General features: G+C 41.6%; 1 protein-coding gene across 1 annotated transcript in view; it reads right to left on the bottom strand.

Annotated features, from left to right (window-relative positions):
* Positions 1–1,182: 1,182 nt before the first annotated feature.
* The window catches only part of LOC311075473 (von Willebrand factor A domain-containing protein 7-like), a 40,062-nt gene continuing 18,512 nt past the window's right edge, over positions 1,183–22,732 (bottom strand). The window contains exons 7-18 of the mRNA XM_084102918.1: positions 20,862–21,048; positions 20,199–20,368; positions 19,140–19,252; positions 18,757–18,873; positions 18,481–18,654; positions 18,190–18,322; positions 17,459–17,608; positions 17,227–17,319; positions 16,869–17,137; positions 3,397–3,533; positions 3,121–3,280; positions 1,183–2,447 (exon numbers count right to left, since the gene is read on the bottom strand). Of these exons, the coding sequence (XP_083959044.1) occupies positions 2,070–2,447; positions 3,121–3,280; positions 3,397–3,533; positions 16,869–17,137; positions 17,227–17,319; positions 17,459–17,608; positions 18,190–18,322; positions 18,481–18,654; positions 18,757–18,873; positions 19,140–19,252; positions 20,199–20,368; positions 20,862–21,048 (2,081 nt within the window). The 3' untranslated portion in view covers positions 1,183–2,069. The remainder of the gene's footprint in view (positions 2,448–3,120; positions 3,281–3,396; positions 3,534–16,868; positions 17,138–17,226; positions 17,320–17,458; positions 17,609–18,189; positions 18,323–18,480; positions 18,655–18,756; positions 18,874–19,139; positions 19,253–20,198; positions 20,369–20,861; positions 21,049–22,732) is intronic.

The raw sequence follows: 22,732 nt of genomic DNA on the forward strand, positions 1-22,732 counted from the left end.
GCTTCATTCTTCTTCCTCCAGACATACCGCTGATCCATAGAGCCGAAAAGTTCCAGTTTAGTTTCACCGCTCCACAGAACAGAATCCCAAAACTTCTGTGGCTTATTTATGATTTTGAGCAAATTGGAGCCGACTTTTCTTGTGCTTTTGGGTCAGTAGTGGTGTACATCTTGGAGTTCTGGCATGGAAACCGCATGCGTTTAGTACACGCCTTACTGTGCAAGCTGAAACCTCTGCCTGTTGCCACCAAGTCTTGCTTCAGGTCTTTTGCAGTCACTCAAGGGATTTTCTGAACCTGCCTTGTCAGAAATCTGTCCGTTGATAACTTCCTTTTTCTGCCCCATCCAGGTAGTGTAACCACTGTTCCTTTAACTTTGAATATGCAAACTATGCTTTCAATGGTGTCTCTAGGAGCATTTTGTGCCTTAGCTATATTTTTGTAACCTCTTTGTTTGTGAAGGGCGATGATATCTTCTATTAACCTTTTGGACCATTCTTTTGACTTAGCCATATTTCTAACATGCAGTCAAACATGACTCAACAAACCTAGCAGTTCAGATATGTCATGTGTTCTAGCTCAAGCACATCTGGTGCAAGTAATGAAGCCCTTGATTAGTTGCATTGGATGTTCTTGAGACGGCACCTGTTTTGCAGATGTGTGCTAATGTGAGGGATTCTGTTCAGGAGGTTAAATAATTTTGAGACTGCAGAAATCAAAAGTTGCATTTTAAATTGAATTTGGGGAAACCACTTGAAACATTTGTTGTGTTGAGCTATTTCAGTAACCTGTGTTCGATTTGTTCATTGCAAACAGCTGAAAGTCTGTAAATTTAAACCTGATTTGCAATGGGAGTTAAATAATAATTAACTGTATATACATATAATAAAATAAACACCTCAAATTGAAACATGGAGTTCGTTTGATTTTGATTTTTTTTTTTTTTTTCTAAAAATGGATAAATATAATAAAGATTATCAAAGTTTGTTTGCAACTCAGTTTGTCTTGAAATTGTATCAGATCTATTTGATTCATATGAATGTAGTATTATGCAGACAAGAAAGAAAAATGTTGCAAATCATTTCAACCACTGGGTGGCGGTGTAATGTTATGTGATACACAGACTGTCTAAAACGCCTTTTACAAACCTCAAGATTGAAATAAGTTCAAATAACTGACATTAATTGCAAGTGAGACAATTTATTTAATTTTTGAAAAAACAGCATCACGTTAAAATAATTATCTTTTCATTTTAGGCAATTATATAAGCATATGTTGAACAAAGTAGCTTGCTAAAAAAAAAAATATAATATGCAATAATATAACTCATATGTGAGTTCCGGTTTATGTAAAGTTAAGTAAACAACTCTGGTATGCATTTTAACATAGGAATAGCTGCTTGAAATCTTCTAGATTACATGTTCATGTTGCAAAATGTACTACATCATTCAATGCAAACACAAAACAAGACAAGTTATTTAACAAATGACTTTATGTTTATGGTGCATAACAATAATGCTTCACAAAGTATAAATGTCATTGTCCTAAAGGTTACATTTTGAAAAGTTGCACATTAGGGTAACTGGGCCATAAAATACTATTTCGTTTAATGTGTGTTTAGAAGTCATTGCATATATTTGTAAAATTATTCTTTATATTGGTAACATAATGGTTCACAATTTCTTCCTATATTTGGACAGAAAAAAAAGTAATATTGTAGATCAGAAAACATTTCTTTTTCTTTTTTTTTCAACATCCATTTGTATTTTAGTCATACAGATATTTCACTAAACTAGTAAGAAATATGACAATCATAACTGTTAAAGTTTTAAAGCAAAATTAAATCCATGATAAAAAGACAAAGACTTCCATCATTTCTTATTTACAGTTAGACATGTCAAATAAGGTCACATAAAACTTTAATCTATGTTTGTCCTAATTGGGATGAAATGCTTTGCTTTACATTATTTCACAGCTCTGAGAAAGCTTTATAAAAATATTTTTACAGACGGATGGGATGAGAAAGAGAATGATAGGATGATTGTGTATTTGGTTGATGGACTCCATGTCATTACAGAGGGAATGCATCACGTAGAAAAACGTATAAAAGCAGAGATGCCCACAGAGGGAGGGACATGCTGATGAGGCGAGAGCCTGCGCTAGACTTCATGGTGTAACGGCACCTGCCCACATTCCCAACCTTGTCAACTGCGGACAAAGTTACGGAAGTTGAACAACAGGAGGACTCATATAGACCCATCACACTGTCTTCCACTTCCTTCTGGGTAAAATTTCCACTGCCTTGCTGGATGGAAATGCTCTTGATGCCTGTGCCTTTACCGTCTGTGATGTTGACAGACAGTTCCCAGTTTGATGAGCTGCAAGAGGAGGTGTTGCAAGTACCCTGTACATCGACAATTTCACATTTTGGAGGTGTCAAGTCAGTCACCTGGGCGGAACAGTAAAGGATGAGTTAAAACAACAGCTTACTGAAGAATAACTTGGCATATAAATAATATTATAGATCCTTCAGGAATCATTCTAATATGCTGATATGGTGCTCAAGACACATTTCTTATTATCAATGTTAAAAACAGTTGTGCTGCTTAATATTTTTGTGGATTCTTTGGTGCAAAGTTTAGCAAAGAAGTGTTTATTTTGAAATAGTAGTCTTTTTGTAACAATATAACACATTTTTTTCCACTTTTGATAAATTTAACGCTGCCTTGCTAAATAAAATAATTAATTTCTTTAAAAAAAAAAAAAAAACTGATTGCAAACTTGTTGGTGTATGGTATATTAAATATTGGTTAACCACAATTTGTTTTGTGTGGAGAATTATTGGCTGCCATTGAAATGTACAAATTTAGAGATCTAAATGTTCCCTGTTTCTATTCATTATGTTAAGTTAATCATTTAGAATTTTTTTGTGGGCCTTATAAATGTAATTGTTTGATCTTAAGAACTTTTTTGTTTGCTTTTGTACACAAATATTTTTTATTTAGTGTTGGGTTGCCACTACTGCAAAATCAGTAGAGAATTTGACTGTAATGACTTTTGGTTTGTTGGGGAAAAAAAATTCACATTATAAATATAGCCTTTCTGAAACCATGTGAGGTTACCTTGGAGAGAACAGAAAGGCGAATGACAGCATAGTTAGAATCACTTCCTCCAGGTCCCTCTGCCTCGATGGTTAGCGTAACATCTGTGCCTGAGACCGTATCAGCAGGAGGAGTGAGAGACACTGTCCCTTGAGCACTGCCGCCACTCTGCAGATTAAGCCTGCGATGACAAAGAAACAGAACTGTGGATCAGAGTTTTGCTCTTGATAAGAAAAGCAATAAAAACTTGTTCGTCAATCATCACTGAGTGATTTGAAAAGTAAGTGGAGAAATTACGTTGATGGATGTACGTTGATAGGGATGGTTTTGTCAGTCCTTGCAAGAATTGTGTAGGTACCGCTTGGTCCATTGGTTGTAATAGTAAAATTTAGTTTAAATACTTGTCCTGGCAGCATGGAGCTGTCCGCTATTGCCTATAGATGGAGAGGTAAAACAAAAGAAGATATTCAATTCCAGTAAATAGCATTATTATTAAAAAAGATTTGTTCAAACAACTAGAGTGATGCCTACTGCCTTCTAAAGGAAGTATTCTAACTTTTATGGAACTTTATAAGTGACCGATTTCCACACGAGAGACTCGACCACAATAGATTTCAATAGATTTTTTTATGTTAGCATGTTGCTAGGCTAACAAAACAGTTCTTAAAGTTGGCATGACACACAAGTTGCAATAGTCTTTTCTTCCCTATTGTGATGTATATCCGAGTAATTAGCAAACACCATCGCACACCTGCAGGTGATACCCAGCAAACACAGAACGTTGGCACAACGTACCCAACCTTCTAACAACGTTTTAACAACATGGAAAAAAGGTTGCTATAACTAAGTTGTGTGGTGAAGGTTGTTACAGCTTTGTCTCAGTGTTGACACTGAACCACCATTCAGGGCCATTGCTTAAGGTTGTGCCTAAAGCCTGGAACACACCAAGCCGACGGCAAAGAACAAGCGCTGATGAAAGCCGACTGTGTTGTCGCCTCGGGGTAAAAAGCATCACTTGAACACACAGTCTAGATACCCCTTTTCCACCAAAAAAGACCTGGTTCAGAACTGGTGCTGGTTCAAAGTTGGTTCAACTTGCGAACCTTCTCAGAACCTGTTTGTTTTTCCACTGACTAGAGAGCCCAGCGAACGATGTCGTTACGTCACTGTGTACGTTGCCATAGGCTACGTCTTAGCTTTCCTAGAAACGCTTGCGCCAACTTCAAGCATAACAATTACAATGGCGGACTACATCATCTTTCTGCAAATGTTTCTCCTGGCTTTGCGATCCTATATTGGGGTCAGAAGAAGACGTTTAGAAAACATTTGTGCTGCTCGTCTGGATTACTATAGACGGAGGTTACGTTCCAGAAATAGTAGTTCGACAATAACCCTGCCCCCAGCTCCCGACGTAAGCATGACGTGGTAAAAGAACGGTTCTAGTCCAGCAAAGAGTTGGTGCCGCTTTGGAACCAATTTTCCAGGCCGAGAACCGGTTCTTTGGCTGTCGAAACACAAAGAACTGGTTCGCGAGTAGGCACCGGCTCCGGTACAGCATACCCCTTTATAAACTGTATTTTTATTAAACCAGGGGCTATCAAAACAGCAGGCTTGTGCAAAATTCAGAATTTCAGAATTGGCCTCCATTCAATTCATGAATTGGAATTTGAATTGAATTTACTCCGCCCCACAGGACGTTGAATTGAATTTGAATTGGAATGACAGGAAGTGGAATTAAATTCATGGCAATTCAAAGAAATTCCACACAGTCACACAACAGAAAGAATGTGTTGAGTCTCGCATGCATTCAGTGTTAGGAAGGTTACTTTGGAAATGTTATTGCTTACTGTTATTAGTTACCCAATATAAATGTGGTTTGGATTACTTTATTTGGACTTTGCAACTTTATCAATGCAAAGCAATTTTGTTTTAAGTTGATTAGTAACTAATTGAATTAAACATTTTACCTCAGTAATACAACTAAATACAATTACAATAAACTAGTCTGTGACTAGAGATAATCTAGTCTGTGACTAGAGCTTTTAACATTTATTGCTGGGGGAAACATATCCTTTGAATGTAACCTGTACAAGTAGTTCAAACTAATATCATTTGAAGAGTTCAGATGCAAAAGCCTCTAAGTGCCATCTGAAATTTTCTTCTAAAATTATACATTTTATCAAGCTCGTATATTTAAGTTCAGTAATTTCACTTAAATGGCAATGAAAATTACCTATTAATTGTCATTTAAGTGAAATTACTGAACTACGAGCTTGATAAAAAATGATCATTCTAGAAGAAAATTTCAGATGGCACTTTTTGCATCTGAACTCTTCATTTATAATGCAATCATATCTGACATATACTGTAAAGCTTCATTGTTAAACACTTCACTTAAAATGTGTATATGAATTTCTTTGAATTTTTATTGAATTGCAATTCTGCTTCCTGTAATTCAAATTCGAATTGTAATTCTAGATCCTTTTTTTGACATCAATTCAAATTCAAGAATTGAATTGGAATTAAGGAGTCATTCTCAATTCATTTCTGAATTGTCCACAAGCCTGCAAAATAGCATACCCTTCACAAACACTGGTATGCTGTTTTTAACAAAGTAGGCTAAATTGACAGACCCCGCTATAAAACTCAACTTCCGGTATGCTATTCTGACAAAGTATGCTACATCGACAGAACACCGGCACCAGCACTGCCTTGGTGGAAAAGGGGTAAGAGAGAACTACAGCCGACTGTTAGCTAGAATGCGTGTAAATGAGACAACTATCTATTTCTGCAGATATATTTGTCTATATTCGTCATTCAAAAAGGGAAACCGCCGAGGACCAATTTCAGCCGACGGTGCGGAACACACTGAGGAAACGCCTCGGTTACGACTGTAACCTCAGTTCCCTGAAGAGGGAACGAGCGTTGCGTCGAGAATGACGCTATGGGGAACGCTTTGCGTGATGACGTCTTGAAGCACATGTAAAATCAGTCCAATGGTGTGGCGGAACGTCAGAGGCGGGTGACGTCACGTACCAGGAAGCTATAAAAGCCGGCCTGAAACAGAAAACGAAAGCTTCGTATAGTCTGAAGTCGTGCTGACAGGCATGAAGGAGATATGGCAGGGCGACGCAACGCTCGTTCCCTCTTCAGGGAACCGAGGTTACAGTCGTAACCGAGGCGTTCCCTTTCAAGGGAACTCGCGTTGCGTCGAGAATGACGCTATGGGGAACGTCTATACCAACGCCTCCATAGCTACAAATGTCTGTCCTGTGTGAAATCTGGAGAGCAGCACTAGGAAGACAAAACATGAGACCCTGGAGCAGAGTCTAGATCCAAAGAGTAGAACCTGACGAAGGTGTGCGGTGAGGACCAACCTGCCGCATCACAGACGTCCTGTAAGGACACTCCTGATATAAGGGCCTTAGAGGCCGCCATACTCCTAGTAGAGTGCGACTGGACAGCCAAAGGAGAAGGCTGCCCAGCCGCCTCATAAGCAAGTGAGATAGCCTCAACCACCCACTTGCTCATTCTTTGCTTAGACACTGGGCCTCCCTTGTTGGGGGACCCAAAGCATACAAACAATTGATCACTTTTACGCCACAGGGCAGCTCTGTGGACATAAGCGTCTAACGCCCGAACTGGGCAAAGCAAATTATTAGCCTCCTGGTCCGCATTCTGAAAGGGAGGAGGACAAAAGGCCTGCAGAACAATAGGTCTGGCCACATTAGCGGGGACCTTGGGGATATAACCCGGTCTCGGATGAAGAAAAGCTTTAACCATACCCGGTGCAAACTCTAAGCATGACGGAGCAACCGACAATGCTTGCAGATCCCCTATTCTCTTGAGAGAAGAAATAGCGAGAAGGAAAAGAGCTTTCAGAGTTAAGAACTTCTCAGGAACCTCCTCAATGGGCTCAAAGGGGGCCAGGGAAAGGCCTTGCAGCGCAACGGACAAATCCCAAGGTGGCACCCTAGAGCGAACTGCAGGCCTCAGCCTCCAAGTGCCACGAAGGAAACGAGATACCAAGGGGTCTTTCCCCACAGACATTCCACCCAAAGGAATGTGGTAAGCACCTATAGCCGCCACATAAACCTTTAAAGTGGACGGGGTCAGGCATGCAGTGAACCGGTCCTGCAGGAACTCCAGAACTGTACCAATTGGGCAGTTGACTGGATCCAACCGACGGTCACTACACCAAGAAGTGAATACTCTCCACTTCAGGGCATAAAGTTTCCTCGTGGAGGGAGCTCTGGACTGTAGAATGGTCTCAACAACCTCAGTTGAGAGACCTGACTCTATGAGCTGGGCCCCCTCAGAGGCCAAGCCCACAGGTTCCACAGTTCTGGTCGGGGGTGAAAAACCGAGCCCCCTGCTTGGGACAGAAGGTCCCTCCTGACAGGAAGCTCCAGAGGATGCCCGTCGAGGAGGGACACAAGATCGGGAAACCATACTCTGCCCGGCCAGCGCGGGGCTATCAGAAGCAGGCAAACCCGGTCCCTGCGAACTCTCTCCAGAACTCCCGGGAGCAGAGCAACTGGGGGAAAAGCGTACAGACGTAGCCTCGGCCACGTCTGTACCATAGCATCCAGTCCCAGAGGAGCTGGATGCGTGAGGGAGAACCAAAGTGGACAGTGAGACGTCTCTCGAGACGCAAACAGATCCACTTGTGCTCCATATCAGCTCCACCACCTCGGGGTGGAGCCTCCATTCCCCGGGCCTCGGCCCCTGTCTCGACAGAGTGTCTGCTCCTATATTCTGAACCCCGGGGATGTAGGCTGCCCTGAGTGACAGCAACTTCCCCTGGGACCACAAGAGGATATGGCGTGCCAGATTGGATAATGGGCACGAGCGCAAACCCCCTTGGTGGTTGATATAGGCGACTACCGACGTGTTGTCCGTATGCACTAACACATGGTGTCCCCTGAGATCTGTGATAAAGCTCCTCAGAGCCCGGAAGACAGCTAACATCTCTAGGCGATTGATATGCCAGGAACGATGATGGTCTTCCCACAGACCTTGAGATGAGCGACCCTCTAGGATCGCTCCCCAACCCGTGAGGGAAGCATCCGTCGTTAGCAGTTTGCGACGACAAGGAGCTCCCAACACTGGGCCCTGGGACAGGAACCAAGGTTTCTTCCACATAACCAAGGCACGTAGGCATCGCCGCGTGACCTTGATCGTGCGAAATGGGTTGCCCCTCGGGGAAAACCCCCTGGTCCTGAGCCACCACTGCAGGGGCCTCATGTGCAGTAGTCCAAAAGGTATCACGTTGGAAGCTGCTGCCATGAGACCCAACAGTCTCTGGAACTGTTTGACAGTGAGTAGCTGGCCTAGCTTTACACTTTTCACAGCTGCAAGGATGGATTCTATACGTGGCGGTGACAGGCGCGCCTGCATCGACACAGAATCCCAAACCACGTCTAAGAAAGTGGTCCTCTGTAGTGGAGAAAGCACACTCTTCTTGGCGTTCAACCGTAACCCCAACTCTTTCATATGGGCGAGAACGACATCTCGATGTCGAACCGCCAACTGATGCGACTGAGCTAAAATCAACCAATCGTCGATGTAGTTCATTATGCGAATGCCCTGGAGGCGCAGGGGCGCCAGAGCTGCATCCACGCATTTCGTGAAAGTGCGGGGTGATAAAGCTAGGCCGAATGGAAGAACTCGATATTGGTATGCTTTGCCCCCGAAAGCAAACCTCAGGAACTTCCAGTGACATGGACGGATGGAAATGTGGAAATATGCGTCCTTGAGATCTATCGTGACAAACCAGTCCTCGGACCTGATCTGTGGCACGATCTGTCTCAATGTTAACATTTTGAACTTGAGCTGCATGACTGACTCGTTCAGAACTCGAAGATCTAAAATGGGACGCAATCCCCCGTCCTTCTTTGGAACTATGAAGTACCGGCTGTAAAACCCGGTTTCCCTGCTGGAGGGAGGTACATATTCTATGGCCCCTTTCTCTAACAGAGTGTTTACTTCCTGTTCCATAACCAGAACCTGCTCGGGGCCCACCAGTGTGGGCAGGACCCCCATAAACCGAGGTGGGCGTTTCTTGAATTCTATCTGATACCCTTTTTCTACGGTCTGCAGGACCCAACGAGAAACATTCGACAGTAGCTTCCACGTTGTCAAAGATTCTACTAGAGGTACCAGCCTCTCGAGACTGGTTTCTGGATTTTGTTGTTGTTGAGTAGTCGGTTCGTCGCCCTGTAACGGCGCACCGGCAGGGAACGACTGAACAGACTGCTCTAACACCCTCCTCAGAGGGGGCAGGCATCCCGAGGCCACTACGTTTCCGGTTGGCAGAACGGTCCCCTGAGGGCACCGAAGAGAGACGGGCACCGTAAAAAGAGGTGTTAACCGCTCTGCTTCGGGGGGGACTACCCTCATTCGTCCTGAGCCCTCGGACATCAGGACTTTTTCCCAGCAGCCTTCTTGGCGGTAATAACGGTCCGCAGATCCGTTTTACCCCTCGAAGACTGCTGGGTTTGAGAGCGCCCTCCGTGTCCCCGAGATTTTTGTGGGGGAGCACGGGAGGAAACGCTCTGTTTCTGAGTGGCACGGTGCTCAGCGTTCTTTTTAGAGGAGTGAGGCTGCTCCCGCTCAGCAGCCTCATAGAAAGAACGGCGGGGGAGAAGTTTCTGAAGTGCAGCTGCCTGTTTTGAAGCTTCTTGTGATTTCGCTACAGCACTATTAACTGCATCTCCAAATAAACCTGCAGTGGAAACCGGAGCATCCAAAAGAACATGTTTTTCTTTGTCCTTTATATCACTTAGATTGAGCCACAGATGCCTCTCAGTGGCCACCAGGGCTGCCATAGAGCGGCCGATGGATTTAGCCGTCTCCTTGGTGGCCCTGAGAGACAAATCTGTGGCTCTACGCAGTTCGGATACAGTGTCTGGACCAATACCCCCGCCCTCCTCTAAATCACCCAATAATTCTGCCTGGTATTCTTGCATTAATGACATGGTGTGCAAACACGCTGCAGCTTGGCCGGCGGCGGCATAAGCTTTATGAACCAGGGAAGATGTAAACTTTACTGGCTTGGATGGTAGTGCAGGAGCCTTCAGGGAAGATGCCGTTGCTGGAGAGAGATAGCTCGCGAGCGTCTCTTCCACCTTCGGCATCTCCCCATAACCATGCTCTTTATAATTGTGAATGGTGGAATAGTGTGATGTTTGTGCAGTATACACTCTATATGACACTGGTTTCCCCCACGATCTCCACACCTCGGTATTAGTTTGAGCAGTTTGGGAAAAACGGAAGGCTTCTGCGCTGAGGCTGTGCACGAGATGGCAGGAATCGTCGAGCTTGCTTTTTGAACGAGCGCCCTGCCGATCCTCTGGCCACTCAACAGATAATCGCTCGACAGCTCTAGTAACAACATCGAGCAATTCCTCAAACGCATGAGACTGAGGTGGCGAATCCTCAGACTCACCGTCAATACTAACAACGTCCAACTCCTCAGAGCTGGACAATTGCAGTATTGGTGCCTCTATCGGGGGGGAAGAAACCGCAACGCGTGCTTCCACACCCTGATGAGAGGCACTGGATCTATCAGTAAGAGGCTGAGATAAGGCAGAGCCCGTCTCAACATCCACTGATAGATCCATTTGCGAACCCCAGGTCTGAGATCGACGCCGTGCCTCGGCAGCGGCGGGACCCGAGCCCTGGGGAACACGATCCTGGTTAAATAAAGCCAGGCGGGATCGGAGCGCCATAATTCTGAATATATATAGATAGAACAATATAGACAGACAACACCAAATAACGTGGACAGATTTCAACGCAGAGCGCGACTGAAGACTCAGAAAGCTTTCGTTTTCTGTTTCAGGCCGGCTTTTATAGCTTCCTGGTACGTGACGTCACCCGCCTCTGACGTTCCGCCACACCATTGGACTGATTTTACATGTGCTTCAAGACGGCATCACGCAAAGCGTTCCCCATAGCGTCATTCTCGACGCAACGCGAGTTCCCTTGAAAGGGAACTTAATCGGCCGACGCACAAAAACTGCCCAACGGTTGGCTTGGTGTGTTCCAGGCTTAAGATGTCTGGATAACCACTGGACGACATATTTAGTCTCTGCCCTGAAGCGCGAAAATCAGCCTTTTAAATTTCAACTGACCGTTGGGCTCATGTGTCGTCTCATTCTTCATCAAGCAAGGATACGTCAGAATTGCGTTTAATTTACCTCAGCCAAATAAGATACGTAATTATTCAAACACAACCTACAACTTTCTTGTCTAATGTGACATTTATTTGAACATCTTATGGTCAGGTATGACAAATATTTAACTTTATGCCAAAAGTATGAAGCCAAAATTATTTTAATGATGAGTAATTGATTTCAGCACTCCTTGAACAGCGCAGCCTAGGCCACTTGTTGCACATTAATTTTTGTGGAAACGCACAGAGAAAAATAAAAATGTTTGTAACTGCTCATTTGTCATTTTGTCATTTTTACTCTTCAAAGTGTACACTTGCAGGTGTTGATTATAATGAATTTACTGTTAGGCCCTGTAGTGTGCCGGAGAAAGCAGGCGGAAGCGAGGATCTATTAGCAGGGTTTTAATGAAGAAACACATAGTACAAATAATAAAGAACACGAAGGACAAAGAAACAAAACCACGAGAAGGACCGAACTAGAAGCACCCATACATGTACAACAACTGACAAGGTAACCAGTGAAACACAAGGGCTATAAATACACAGAGACAAACAAGCTTAACTAAGTAACAAGGGGGCGTGGTTAATAAGAAACACCTGGGGAGACTAATAAACAAGAAAGACTACAAAGGAGTGCAAAACATGGCACAGAACAGGAAATAACAAAAGTGCACATCAGACAAGGGAAACACAGGACAGGAATCATGACAGGCCCATACATAATAATGAGGATAATGCAAATTGTAGCCTCTTTTTCCTATTTGTAGTGGAGATGCTGTTGTAGCCCATCCACCTCAAGGTTGTGCGTGTTGTGGCTTCACAAATGCTTTGCTGCATACCTTGGTTGTAACGAGTGGTTATTTCAGTCAAAGTTGCTCTTCTATCAGCTTGAATCAGTCGGCCCATTCTCCTCTGACCTCTAGCATCAACAAGGCATTTTTGCCAACAGGACTGCCGCATACTGGATGTTTTTCCCTTTTCACACCATTCTTTGTAAACCCTAGAAATGGTTGTGCGTGAAAATCCCAGTAACTGAGCAGATTGTGAAATACTCAGACCGGCCCGTCTGGCACCAACAAGCATGCCACGCTCAAAATTGCTTAAATCACCTTTCTTTCCCATTCTGACATTCAGTTTGGAGTTCAGGAGATTGTCTTGACCAGGACCACACCCCTAAATGCACTGAAGCAACTGCCATGTGATTGGTTGATTAGATAATTGCATTAATGAGAAATTGAACAGGTGTTTCTAATAATCCTTTAGGTGAGTGTATATCTAGCATAAAAAAATTAATTTGTCAGAACGTCGTCTCTCAGTTGCTGAATGTTGCGCAACAATGTTTCTACAGCCCTGTCGCGTCTTACAATTCTACGTTATTACAATGTTGCGAGCACGTAGACAGCGACGTTGCCGTGGGTGAAATGCAACGTGCCACAGATGTTGCCACAATGTAAATGTGTTTGCTGGGTAGGTGCGTGGGGAAAAAAAGACCAAATACTGTAGGTCAAAAAATCTACAAAAAACAAGGAACACCTGCACACTATCAGTACTTGCAAATGAGCATCAAAATTTATTAGCACCATTTCCTAAAACTAGTGTGCGGGAGTTCCTTGTTTTTTTGTAGATGTATATCCGAGTGAAATGGCTTTTCGAACAAGAACAAATGTAGGGCAGGACTTGATCGCATCTGTGGATGTTTGTGGTTTGCTATAGCTATGATATGTCATGCCAGTAAACACGTCTTCAGGTTCAGAGAAGAGAAGAGAAGAGAAGAGAAGAGAAGAGAAGAGAAGAGAAGAGAAGAGAAGAGAAGAGAAGAGAAGAGAAGTTATTTTGATAAAAGATTACAAACGTAAAAAATAAAAAAAAATATGAAAAATCCACGCAATTATTAGTGAATGCAACCCAGTGTTTTCCACTCATCCACCATGGGTTTATTGGATTAATTTTTTTTTTTACTGAACTTGGTGCAATGCATTCTGGAAATATCATGCCATTCTCTGTGAAGAATATATGCAATAATTCCTTCAAATCTAGATGAAAAGAGTTATCTTAGGAGGCATCATATCTGAAGAGACTGTATCTACCTTTTGGTAAAGCTCACTAAGTTTTATGACAAGGGAATAGGGTTGGGTATTGGTTTTATCCGATACCAGTACCTACTCGGTATTTTTCAAACGGTTCCGGTGCTTAAACGGTTCTTGAAACGGTACTTAAGAAAACTAAACCGCACACACTTTATCAAAAAAATAATACCTCTGTGTGTGTGTGTGTGTGTGTGTGTGTGTGTGTGTGTGTGTGTGTGTGTGTGTGTGTGTGTGTGTGATTTTCTGAAAAAGATTTTCTGATTTCTGATTAAATGAAAAATTGTGCCGTTTAAAAGGCTACTTTTGTAGCCGAAAACACTTGAGTTAAGATCAAAATTTTGTCTTCTCATATTATGACTTTTACAAAACAGAGAAATGTCTGACACTGAGCAGAAATATTTAACACACACAGTATATCCTCATATAAATATACTTGATATTGATATACATCATACTTGATATGCAAGATTTGCAGTTGGCATTAAAATACTAGACTAACCCGAAGAGGAACACTGGCAGCTGAACTTGAGCGTGTCAGAGGTTTGGGTTCTAATCCGCATTCGTAGTTTTAAAAAAAATAATAATAATAATAATTTTTAAACCGATTATGCTCATCAGTAGTTGTATATCAAGCAGGGACACTTTGTGTCCATTATATTTTGTGATTTCACCAGAACGAATAGATATGAGGCGCCGTCTAGGGCTTAAATCAAACTTCATTCACGCACATATGAAACCCTTGCATTAAAGGAACACTCCACCGTTTTTTGAAATAGGGCTTATTCACCTTCTTTCCTACATTTAGATAGGTGGGCAAATGCATTTTTGTCTCAGTGCATGCGTTGTTTTAGTTTGACAGGGTCGGCGCTAGCTTAGCTTAGCATAATGAATGGAATCCTTTGTTGCCAGCTAGCATGTCCTGAGTAAAAGTGATATAAAAAAAAACCCCCACCTAATTACTTCTTGTGGCCTGCATATTCACAACGAGTACAAATAGCGATGCAGATTAACACTAGGCGATTTCCTAGGCAGATATTGACTTATATATTAAGGACTATATTAGGGGGAAGCAAAGGGCGAAGCACTGCTACTTGGGCGTGATATCTCTGCGCCCAAGTAGCAGTGCTTCGCCTGTGCTTCCCCCTAATATAGTCCCAGGTCAATATCTGCATAGGAAATCGCCTAGTGTTAATCTGTATCGCTATTTGTACTCGTTGTGAATATGCAGGCCACAAGAAGTAATTAGGTGGGTTTTTTTTTTTATATCACTTTTTTCTCAGGACATGCTAGCTGGCAACAAAGGATTCCATTCATTATGCTAAGCTAAGCTAGCGCTGACCCTGTTAAACTAAAACATTGCATGCACTGAGACAAAAATGCATTTGCCCACCTATCTAAATGTATGAAAGAAGGTGAATAAGCCCTATTTCAAAAAACGGTGGAGTGTTCCTTTAACATATACTAAGTAGTCACACATACATGTTATACTGCTGAATGCTCAAACTAATACATATGAAATCATAGACTGTAAAAAAATATGGACGTAGTGTCCGTGACATCACCCGTAGGTTTCTGAAGAGCATTTTTGAAGCCTAAAGTAGGCGGAGCCGGCCGTCGCCATCTTGGCCTTGCGTCACTCCCGGATAACAGAAAATGGGCAAAGAGGCGGGGCGTGACGGGCTTTGGTGGAGCTGAGGAACCTGGCCATAGATATGAGCCTGGCTATCTGAAATCACTAGCTCGAGCCTCGACGTGATCGAGTTAGCTGATTATGTAAAGCCAATTAAAAGTTCCTATTTTTGCCCTTCGAAATATTATAATAGTTAAAAGACATGGCTACAAGTGAGACTGTGTATTGTGATTCTGTACTATTCTGCTAGTTGAAAATGTATTATGCACTAATATTACTTCGAGAGTGTGTGTGTGACAGTGATTTATGTGCATACATGTCAGTCACTCTTTCTTATGGTCCGTCAGTGCGGCATCGCTCAAGTTCGTAGAGAGCTTATTCAGTCCATTTTAAATTCTGATTTTGGCCACCTCTCAAATGGGTTAAACCATAGATATATTGCCTTTGAAGTGCAAGTAAATGCGCTAGAAAATCCGCGCTCATTCATGTGCATTTATAGCATGGACGGAGAAAGCGCCGACGCCTGCAGGATTTCATCTGACGGCATAAACATATTATAATCCATCTGTTCCGTGAGAGCAGAACGAACGAGCCTTTATTGACGTTTTTAAATTTGAAAACTCCAAAAAGCAACGAAATTGTCAGACATCCATTAGTGCATGTTCACAGAGGAAAACAACTGAAATACAGCTCTGGTTGTTCTCTCGAACGATACTCGACGACAACGACGGAATCCAAAGCCGTGGGCGAAGTAATGGGTGTATTAAATTGTATGAAATAATCCCGAAAAAAAAGCACAAACACTGCAGAGAAGGCAAGTTCAGCAGCTAACATTTACTGAGGTGAAGTGACGGCTAGTAACAGCAGACAAACGGCTAGCATTGACATCAGCGACAACCCACCTGTCACTCAAGTGGCCACACCCTTAAATTTAAATATTAATCAACTAAACGGATGAGTTATAAAAAAAATGCACCCCCCTCACAGTTGTTATGAAGGGCAAAATTAGCTGTATAGACCAAAGCCACATAGAGATCCAGGCTGTAAACATGTTTTTTTCTGCTGTAAAGTTGGTAATTTTAACATGGGGGAGATACAGATTTGACTCACTTCTGCAGCCAGTCCAAGTGGCCAGTCAATGAATTGCAGTTTAACTCACTTCCGTGTTGGTTTCAAGAGAGAGACGGGGAGGTTGCCGCTTGTATGAAATGCACAACGTCACATCTAAAGCCGCTCACGCACACACACGCAAACTCGACACACACGAGACGCGCGGAACTCTCCGCGCACATACTCATCTGAGACGCGAGCACACACACAAACTCTCCGCGCACATACTCGTCTGAGACGCGAGCACACACACAAACTCTCCGCGCACATACTCGTCTGAGACGCGCGCACATAATCATATAGACGGCGCCTCATAAATAGATCCGCAACGTATTGAAGCGCGCGTCCGAGTGAAGACAGTGCGGTGTGCGCGAGCCACAAGAGAAAACACTGTATCCGCGCCACTGATCGCAGAGGCAACGAGCACTTTGATCACTTGATTTAAAAAACACATTTCAGCGCTAGATCGTCTCTTTGTTAACAAACAAACTAAATGAATGCTCTGCTGGTTAACTGGAGATGTTTTATTATTGGATCATTCGTGCCGCGAGATGTTTTATAGGGGGCGGTAAAAAACGTCAGGCACCGAAATCAGGCACCGAAAGTTCCGTTCTTATTCGGTCTCGTTACTACCGTTTACGTCGGAACCGGTTCCCTATTGAAACCGGGTTTCGGTACCCAACCCTACAAGGGAATGTCATAATAGATCAAATAACAGTTTCAAAAATAAGTGTCATGTTCCAAAAAAGAATGCAGTTTGTACCTTGACAGTGACTTTGGACTGAGACATCTGTGTGGTGGTCTGCCTCTGGAACAGCCTGGAGACAGTCTTGTCTTTTCCTTTCAGCAATACCACAAACTCTCCTTCTGGAACTTCTTTCACAGTAACTAGGAAATCTCCACCACCCATTTTCTCTATGATTCCATTAGACACTTTGACCCCAGACACCTCCATGAGAGCGACCTCATGCACCTCTAGAACATCTGGACCTTTCTCTCCAGTCAGTGTTAGTAGCAGCTTAACCGGTGAGCCTGAATAAAGAGCATATAATCTTTTAACACTGCCATTCATATAACTTTATAAGAATCGATTCATAGTTGAACACAACAGTGGTTCAAACCTGCTGATGGACGCCCATCAATGACAGCATATCCAGGATGAGGTCCTTTGAATTCCTCCACAAAGTCATAGATGAATGTATTCGCACTCTGACCTGAAGAATGCAGATTCTTTTCATTTTAATTTTAATTTTATTTTTTACTGTCTACATTACAAAGGCCTAAAGACAGGTTGGCAAAGACGTCAGTCTTTTGTTTTGCATTGGTTTATTAAATGTGTACATGATGGCTCACCAATCACTTTTATGGTGTAGGACTGAGTTGTCGTCATGTCAATGTGCCACAGGCCCATCTCATTTTCATTTAATTTGATCCGTTGCAGGTTTCCTACACTCTGAATTTTTCCCAGAGGTCCGTTGGAAACAGTGTTAGATTGAGAGACACCTGCAGCAAGTGCATTAAAATAGATAATAGTGGAAAAACTTACTTTTATATCTTATATTGAAGCTGGGCATAATAACAATCGACAATCAATCAAATGAGTACAGCACAATCTAATATAATCAATTCACAAGTTTTTCTAGTGTTACATTTTTTTTCATTTTTTTTTTTTTTTTTTTTTCAATAACTTCTAACATTTCACTCTGACATTGTTAGTTTTACTCTAGTTTTCAGATTTACTAGCTATTGCCGTCCTTAACATTAGGAGAGATTATATATAGTCAGTGCAACGTACTGTTGCTGCCACCACACTTTCATGAGACTAAACCAAATTTTCATTTCATCTTCTGTTACAGATTTCATGTTTAGAGTTGTTTGCAGCCTGGTAAAACTTGCATGACACTATGACTTATCCTGGACTAAGATGAAATGAAGATCATCTAAATTAGTTGGGATAGCTGAAATTCAAAATGTTTGACAGCTTGTCTTAATTTAACAGCTAATGGGGCCTGTAAATTGTAAAATAAATGTATTGTCAATTAGTTAATTATTAAATTTGCAATTTAAAGTGCCTCTGAATTTACCTGTTGGGCTGCGTAGGTTGAATGTGAGGCTATTTCCTGTTATGTAGATGGTAGTGTTGGACACAGACTCATCCAGTAGGAAGGAGAAACTCTCCAAACGTCCTGGATTACTGGAGCGCTGAAGAATTGTCACCTGACAGAAAAAGAAAGAGTGTGCAAACATTTGCAAGGAAAAAACTTAGGCTTTATTAATTTATACCAGTAAGCTGTTATAACTGTTTTGTTTGTGAGATGTTTACAATTCAAAATATTTGGATACAGTTCAAAATTGCTATAAAATGCTGATCATACCAGGGCTGAAGTGGAGGTATCAACGATGATATCAGTGGCTTGAGAGATGCTGGATTTGGAGACCTCAATGGCTTGACCTCCAGAGGCCAAGGCCACGTCATAATACACCTGAAACTCTGACGACGCCTTCAATGCCCTTCTCCTCCTACTTGATGCTGTCATTAAGAACGACACCTGAAAAGAGAGGGGGAGAGATGGAAAGGTGGGAATCTAATGGAGACCTGGTGAAAATGTTGATGGCAAAGACTGAAACTAAATCAATGTTAGAGAGATTACCGTAGACTTGGTGCTGCGGATGAGGGCTGTGATGGTTTTCTCCAGGTATGTATCCTTTGGTGGAGCGTCGGTGAACACATATATATGCGAGGAGGAGGGAGCGCCTGTCAGAGCCAACTGTGGGAGAGACAGAAGGTTAGAAAGGAGAAGATCCAGGTAGAGTGGTCAATCAAAACTGATTCCTTGTAATGTTCCTGCTAGTGTTTTGACCAAACTAAGAATGGATCTTAATACAGTCAGTTTAGTTGTGGATGAAGGTTCACAGATTATCTATAATATTCATTGTAATATTTAATATTCTAATATTAGTTCTAACTAGAGACTATTGTGGTTGCTAATCAGATGATTGAGCTGATTGGCTAAAAGGCCACACAAAACAGTACCTGAATTCCTGACAGGCACATTTCTGGGATGTCTGCTCCTCCAGCAGCTGTGAGCTTGGAGATCTCTGATTTCATTATATCTGGGTCCGTGGTTCTTATTAGTGGTCCAAAGTCTGCAAATACACACAAAATTCATACAAATAGTATCTGTAAAAAAAATATATCACTTTTGCCATAATAAGAGTAAAAAAGTACATCATTGCTCTTTTCCAAATAGTGAGCTACCTACAGTGGCAACAATTTAAGGCACTATATAGGCACATTATCAAAATGAAGGCTGTTCCAAAAAGTACTGGTTACACTTTAGTTTAGGGTCCAATTCTCACTTTTAACTTCTAAACTATTGGCTGTTTATTAGTACTTATAAAGGACATATTAAATGCATTATTCTGCATGAACATATTCTACATCGCTAAATCCTACCCAATACCTATACTTAGCAAGTACCTTACTAACTATCAATAGCAGTAATTAAGAGTTTATTGAGGCAAATGGCATAGATAATCGTGAGAACTGGACCCTAATCTTGTGACCAAAGTACCTAATTTTGGTCAAATTCTAAGGCAGAATTGCATGTTTTCTTCACTGAGAACAACAAACTCTGTGGGGAAAAACTGAAGATGACGAACAAATGATGCTATTAAAATAAACCTATTTTAAAGCTGCAGTCCGTAACTTTTGGTGCTCTAGAGGTTAATAAACAGAACTGCATACGTCTGTTTATGTCTATGACGAGTCACGCAAGTAGTGGGCTACTCGGCTACTTGGCCCCCACCGGTCTAAAATAGTCAAAATATAAACACTTATTATAGGTGTTCAGTAGTGATTCAGAATAAGACAAAAACACGTTTTGGAAAATGTATTCATGATGTACTCGCTTATTATATAAATTTAGTCAATTTTGAACACAAAAAAAGTTACGGACTGCAGCTATAAATTGCATTCAGTAATGAAAAGTTTCAATAAAACAGTTTAGTGTAATTAAAAAGGTTTATTTTTACCAAGTATTTCTATGTGCTATGTATTCCAATGCTTAATGGAAACCCTTTTTGCACTCACCTGGATCATTAAACGGCACCAGAATATATTCAGATGGTTCATCTTGAGTTCCTTTCTTACTGTCAATGATGTTGAAGGTAACTCTCTTGGCTTCTGCAATGTCGTTCGCCATACTGCCTGTGGTGTCAATCACAAAAACCAGCACTGCAGATCGTGCAATACCCATCAGTCTGATGGAGGAAAAAATTATTATTCTGGTTAATGGATTTTTAAATGTGAACATTAATGCATTCTCATTACATTTATAGTGATATACATTATTTAGACTTACAAATTAGGAATGCCACATACACCACCATTCAAAAGTTTGGGGTCGATCTTATCCATATGCTCAGCAAGGCTACATTTATTTGATCAAAATACAGTAAATACAGCACTATTTTGAAATATTATAACATTTTAAATTACTGTTATCTGTTTGAATATATTTTAAAATATAATTTATTGCTGTAATGGCAATGCTGATTTTTCAGCAGCCATTAGTCCAGTCTTTAGTGTCACATGATCCATCAGAAATCATCTTTGTAATTGTAAAAGTATTGTAGAGTAGAAAACAGGTTGTTAAGAGAACATGACATTTTGCTCCCAGCTTTGCAAGTAATGATATCTCTTAAATGTTTAAGAAAGTTTGTCTAAGGATATATAAGGAATTTATTCCCATACCGAAGGTAGTCCTTGTTTCCTACAGCTCCACGTATGTCCTCCAGCAGCTCCAGGGTGGCTTCAGATGCCAGGTTCACAGCATTATTGTGTAGATTAGTATTATGGGAAAGGGGTTCATCTTTACTGATCCCACCTCGAGGTTTCTTGGTACTGCTGAGATCAGTCTCCCCACCATGGCTACATTTACCTTTCACACAAGCATAAAAGACAAACAATGAAATTGTGCGACATAAGAATATTTTTTTACGTATTTTTCTCTCCTTTTTTAAAAAGTTTCTTAAGTGGGGAAATGCAGATGATATCTTATTTTATATCTGTCAAAGACATTTTGAATTGTCTGTTGATGTTTTTTCAAATTTGGTAAAAGTTAGAAATGTTTTGGTTAATACATCCTCTGCTTATGTAACCCCTCCTTGCTCCGCTTCGAGTGGATGGCGGGTACACTAACAAGGACATTAAAGACCGCAGTCTCTAGTGTCAGTTGCTAGTGCACCTCTTGAGATCAGGGGAGTGAGGTTTACCTGCACAGCTCTCTCTATCTGGCCTCCGTTACACTCACCCCCCTAAACCTCACTCCCATCCGAGTCAAGGTACCAATATAACCCCTCCAATCCTACTCGCCCCGCCCCGAGTGGAACTTGAACCGGCGTCTAAGGCATTGAAGGCGGGCACACTAACAAGGATGCTAAAGGCTCTAGTATCAGTTGCTAGTGCACCTCTTGAGATCAGGGGTGTGAGGTTTACCTGCACAGCAATATTTTTCAGGGCCCGTATTCATAAAGAATCTTAATGCAAAGAGTAGCTCCTAGTGACAAAATTCTAAGACAATTCTTAGAAATGTGGGCGTTTACTCTTAAAATTAAAGAAAACATCCTAGTAAAGAAAAAAGTAATTCAGGAAGCATCTTAACCCTTAAAAGAGGTTTTAAGGTTAAAATTGTTAGGAGCACGGACGAGGACTTTTAAGAGGCTTAAGAGTTTCTTTAGCAGAGGAGAAAATGGCAGAAAGACGAAGAGGGAGAAGAAATGTGTTGCAGACAATGGATGACAGTGAGTTAATAAGACGCTATAGATTAGATCGTGCAGGGATCATGTTTGTGACAGATCTTTTTAGAGACACGCTAATATCTCCAGAACAGCGCAGAAATGCCATAGCGCCAGAAATGAAAGTAATCACTACATTACGATATTTGGCAACTGGGAAAATTCCATGTTTGATACATTAAAACCAACATTCAAACCACCACTTAAATAGACATGCCAACAATCAGTGTAATTGGAAAGAGTGGAACAATTTTTATCATTCTAAGCAATCAAATACCTTATAGGAAATTAACAGCATGGAAAATAAAAAAAGGATTTATATACACATATAGGCCTATAATGTGTGTGTGTGTGTGTGTGTGTGTGTGTGTGTGTGACTCTGAGAGAACGGTCAAATAGGAAAAATTACACAAAGTGAAGGCTTAGAATATACCCTATACTTAAAATCACTTTTTTTTTTCCTTCTTGGACAACCAACCAATCACAGTCTTCAAAAGATTGTGTCATACATAGCAACGGGGTCAACCCCGCCTCCTCACTAAGATAAAAGTTTTTGTCTTTTCCTTACTCAGAGTTGCTCTCAGATCGGTCCCGAATCGCTTTTAAGCTAAGACTCCTACGTAAAAGTTTTTAAGCTAAATTAAGAGTTTTCTGAGAGGATTCTTAGAATCTTTATGAATACGGGCCCAGTTGTTTACACATAACAACCTAAAACCACTCATTCTAAGAAGCTGATAAAACACCAACATTTGTTGTAAGTTAATCTGTTAGAGCAGTGGAAGTAGTTACTAATACATTTTTACTTCACCTTACATTTTTACAGTATAT

The sequence above is a fragment of the Abramis brama genome (assembly GCF_963993115.1).
Source record: "Abramis brama genome assembly, chromosome: 2".
Classification (NCBI taxonomy): Eukaryota; Metazoa; Chordata; class Actinopteri; order Cypriniformes; family Leuciscidae; genus Abramis; species Abramis brama.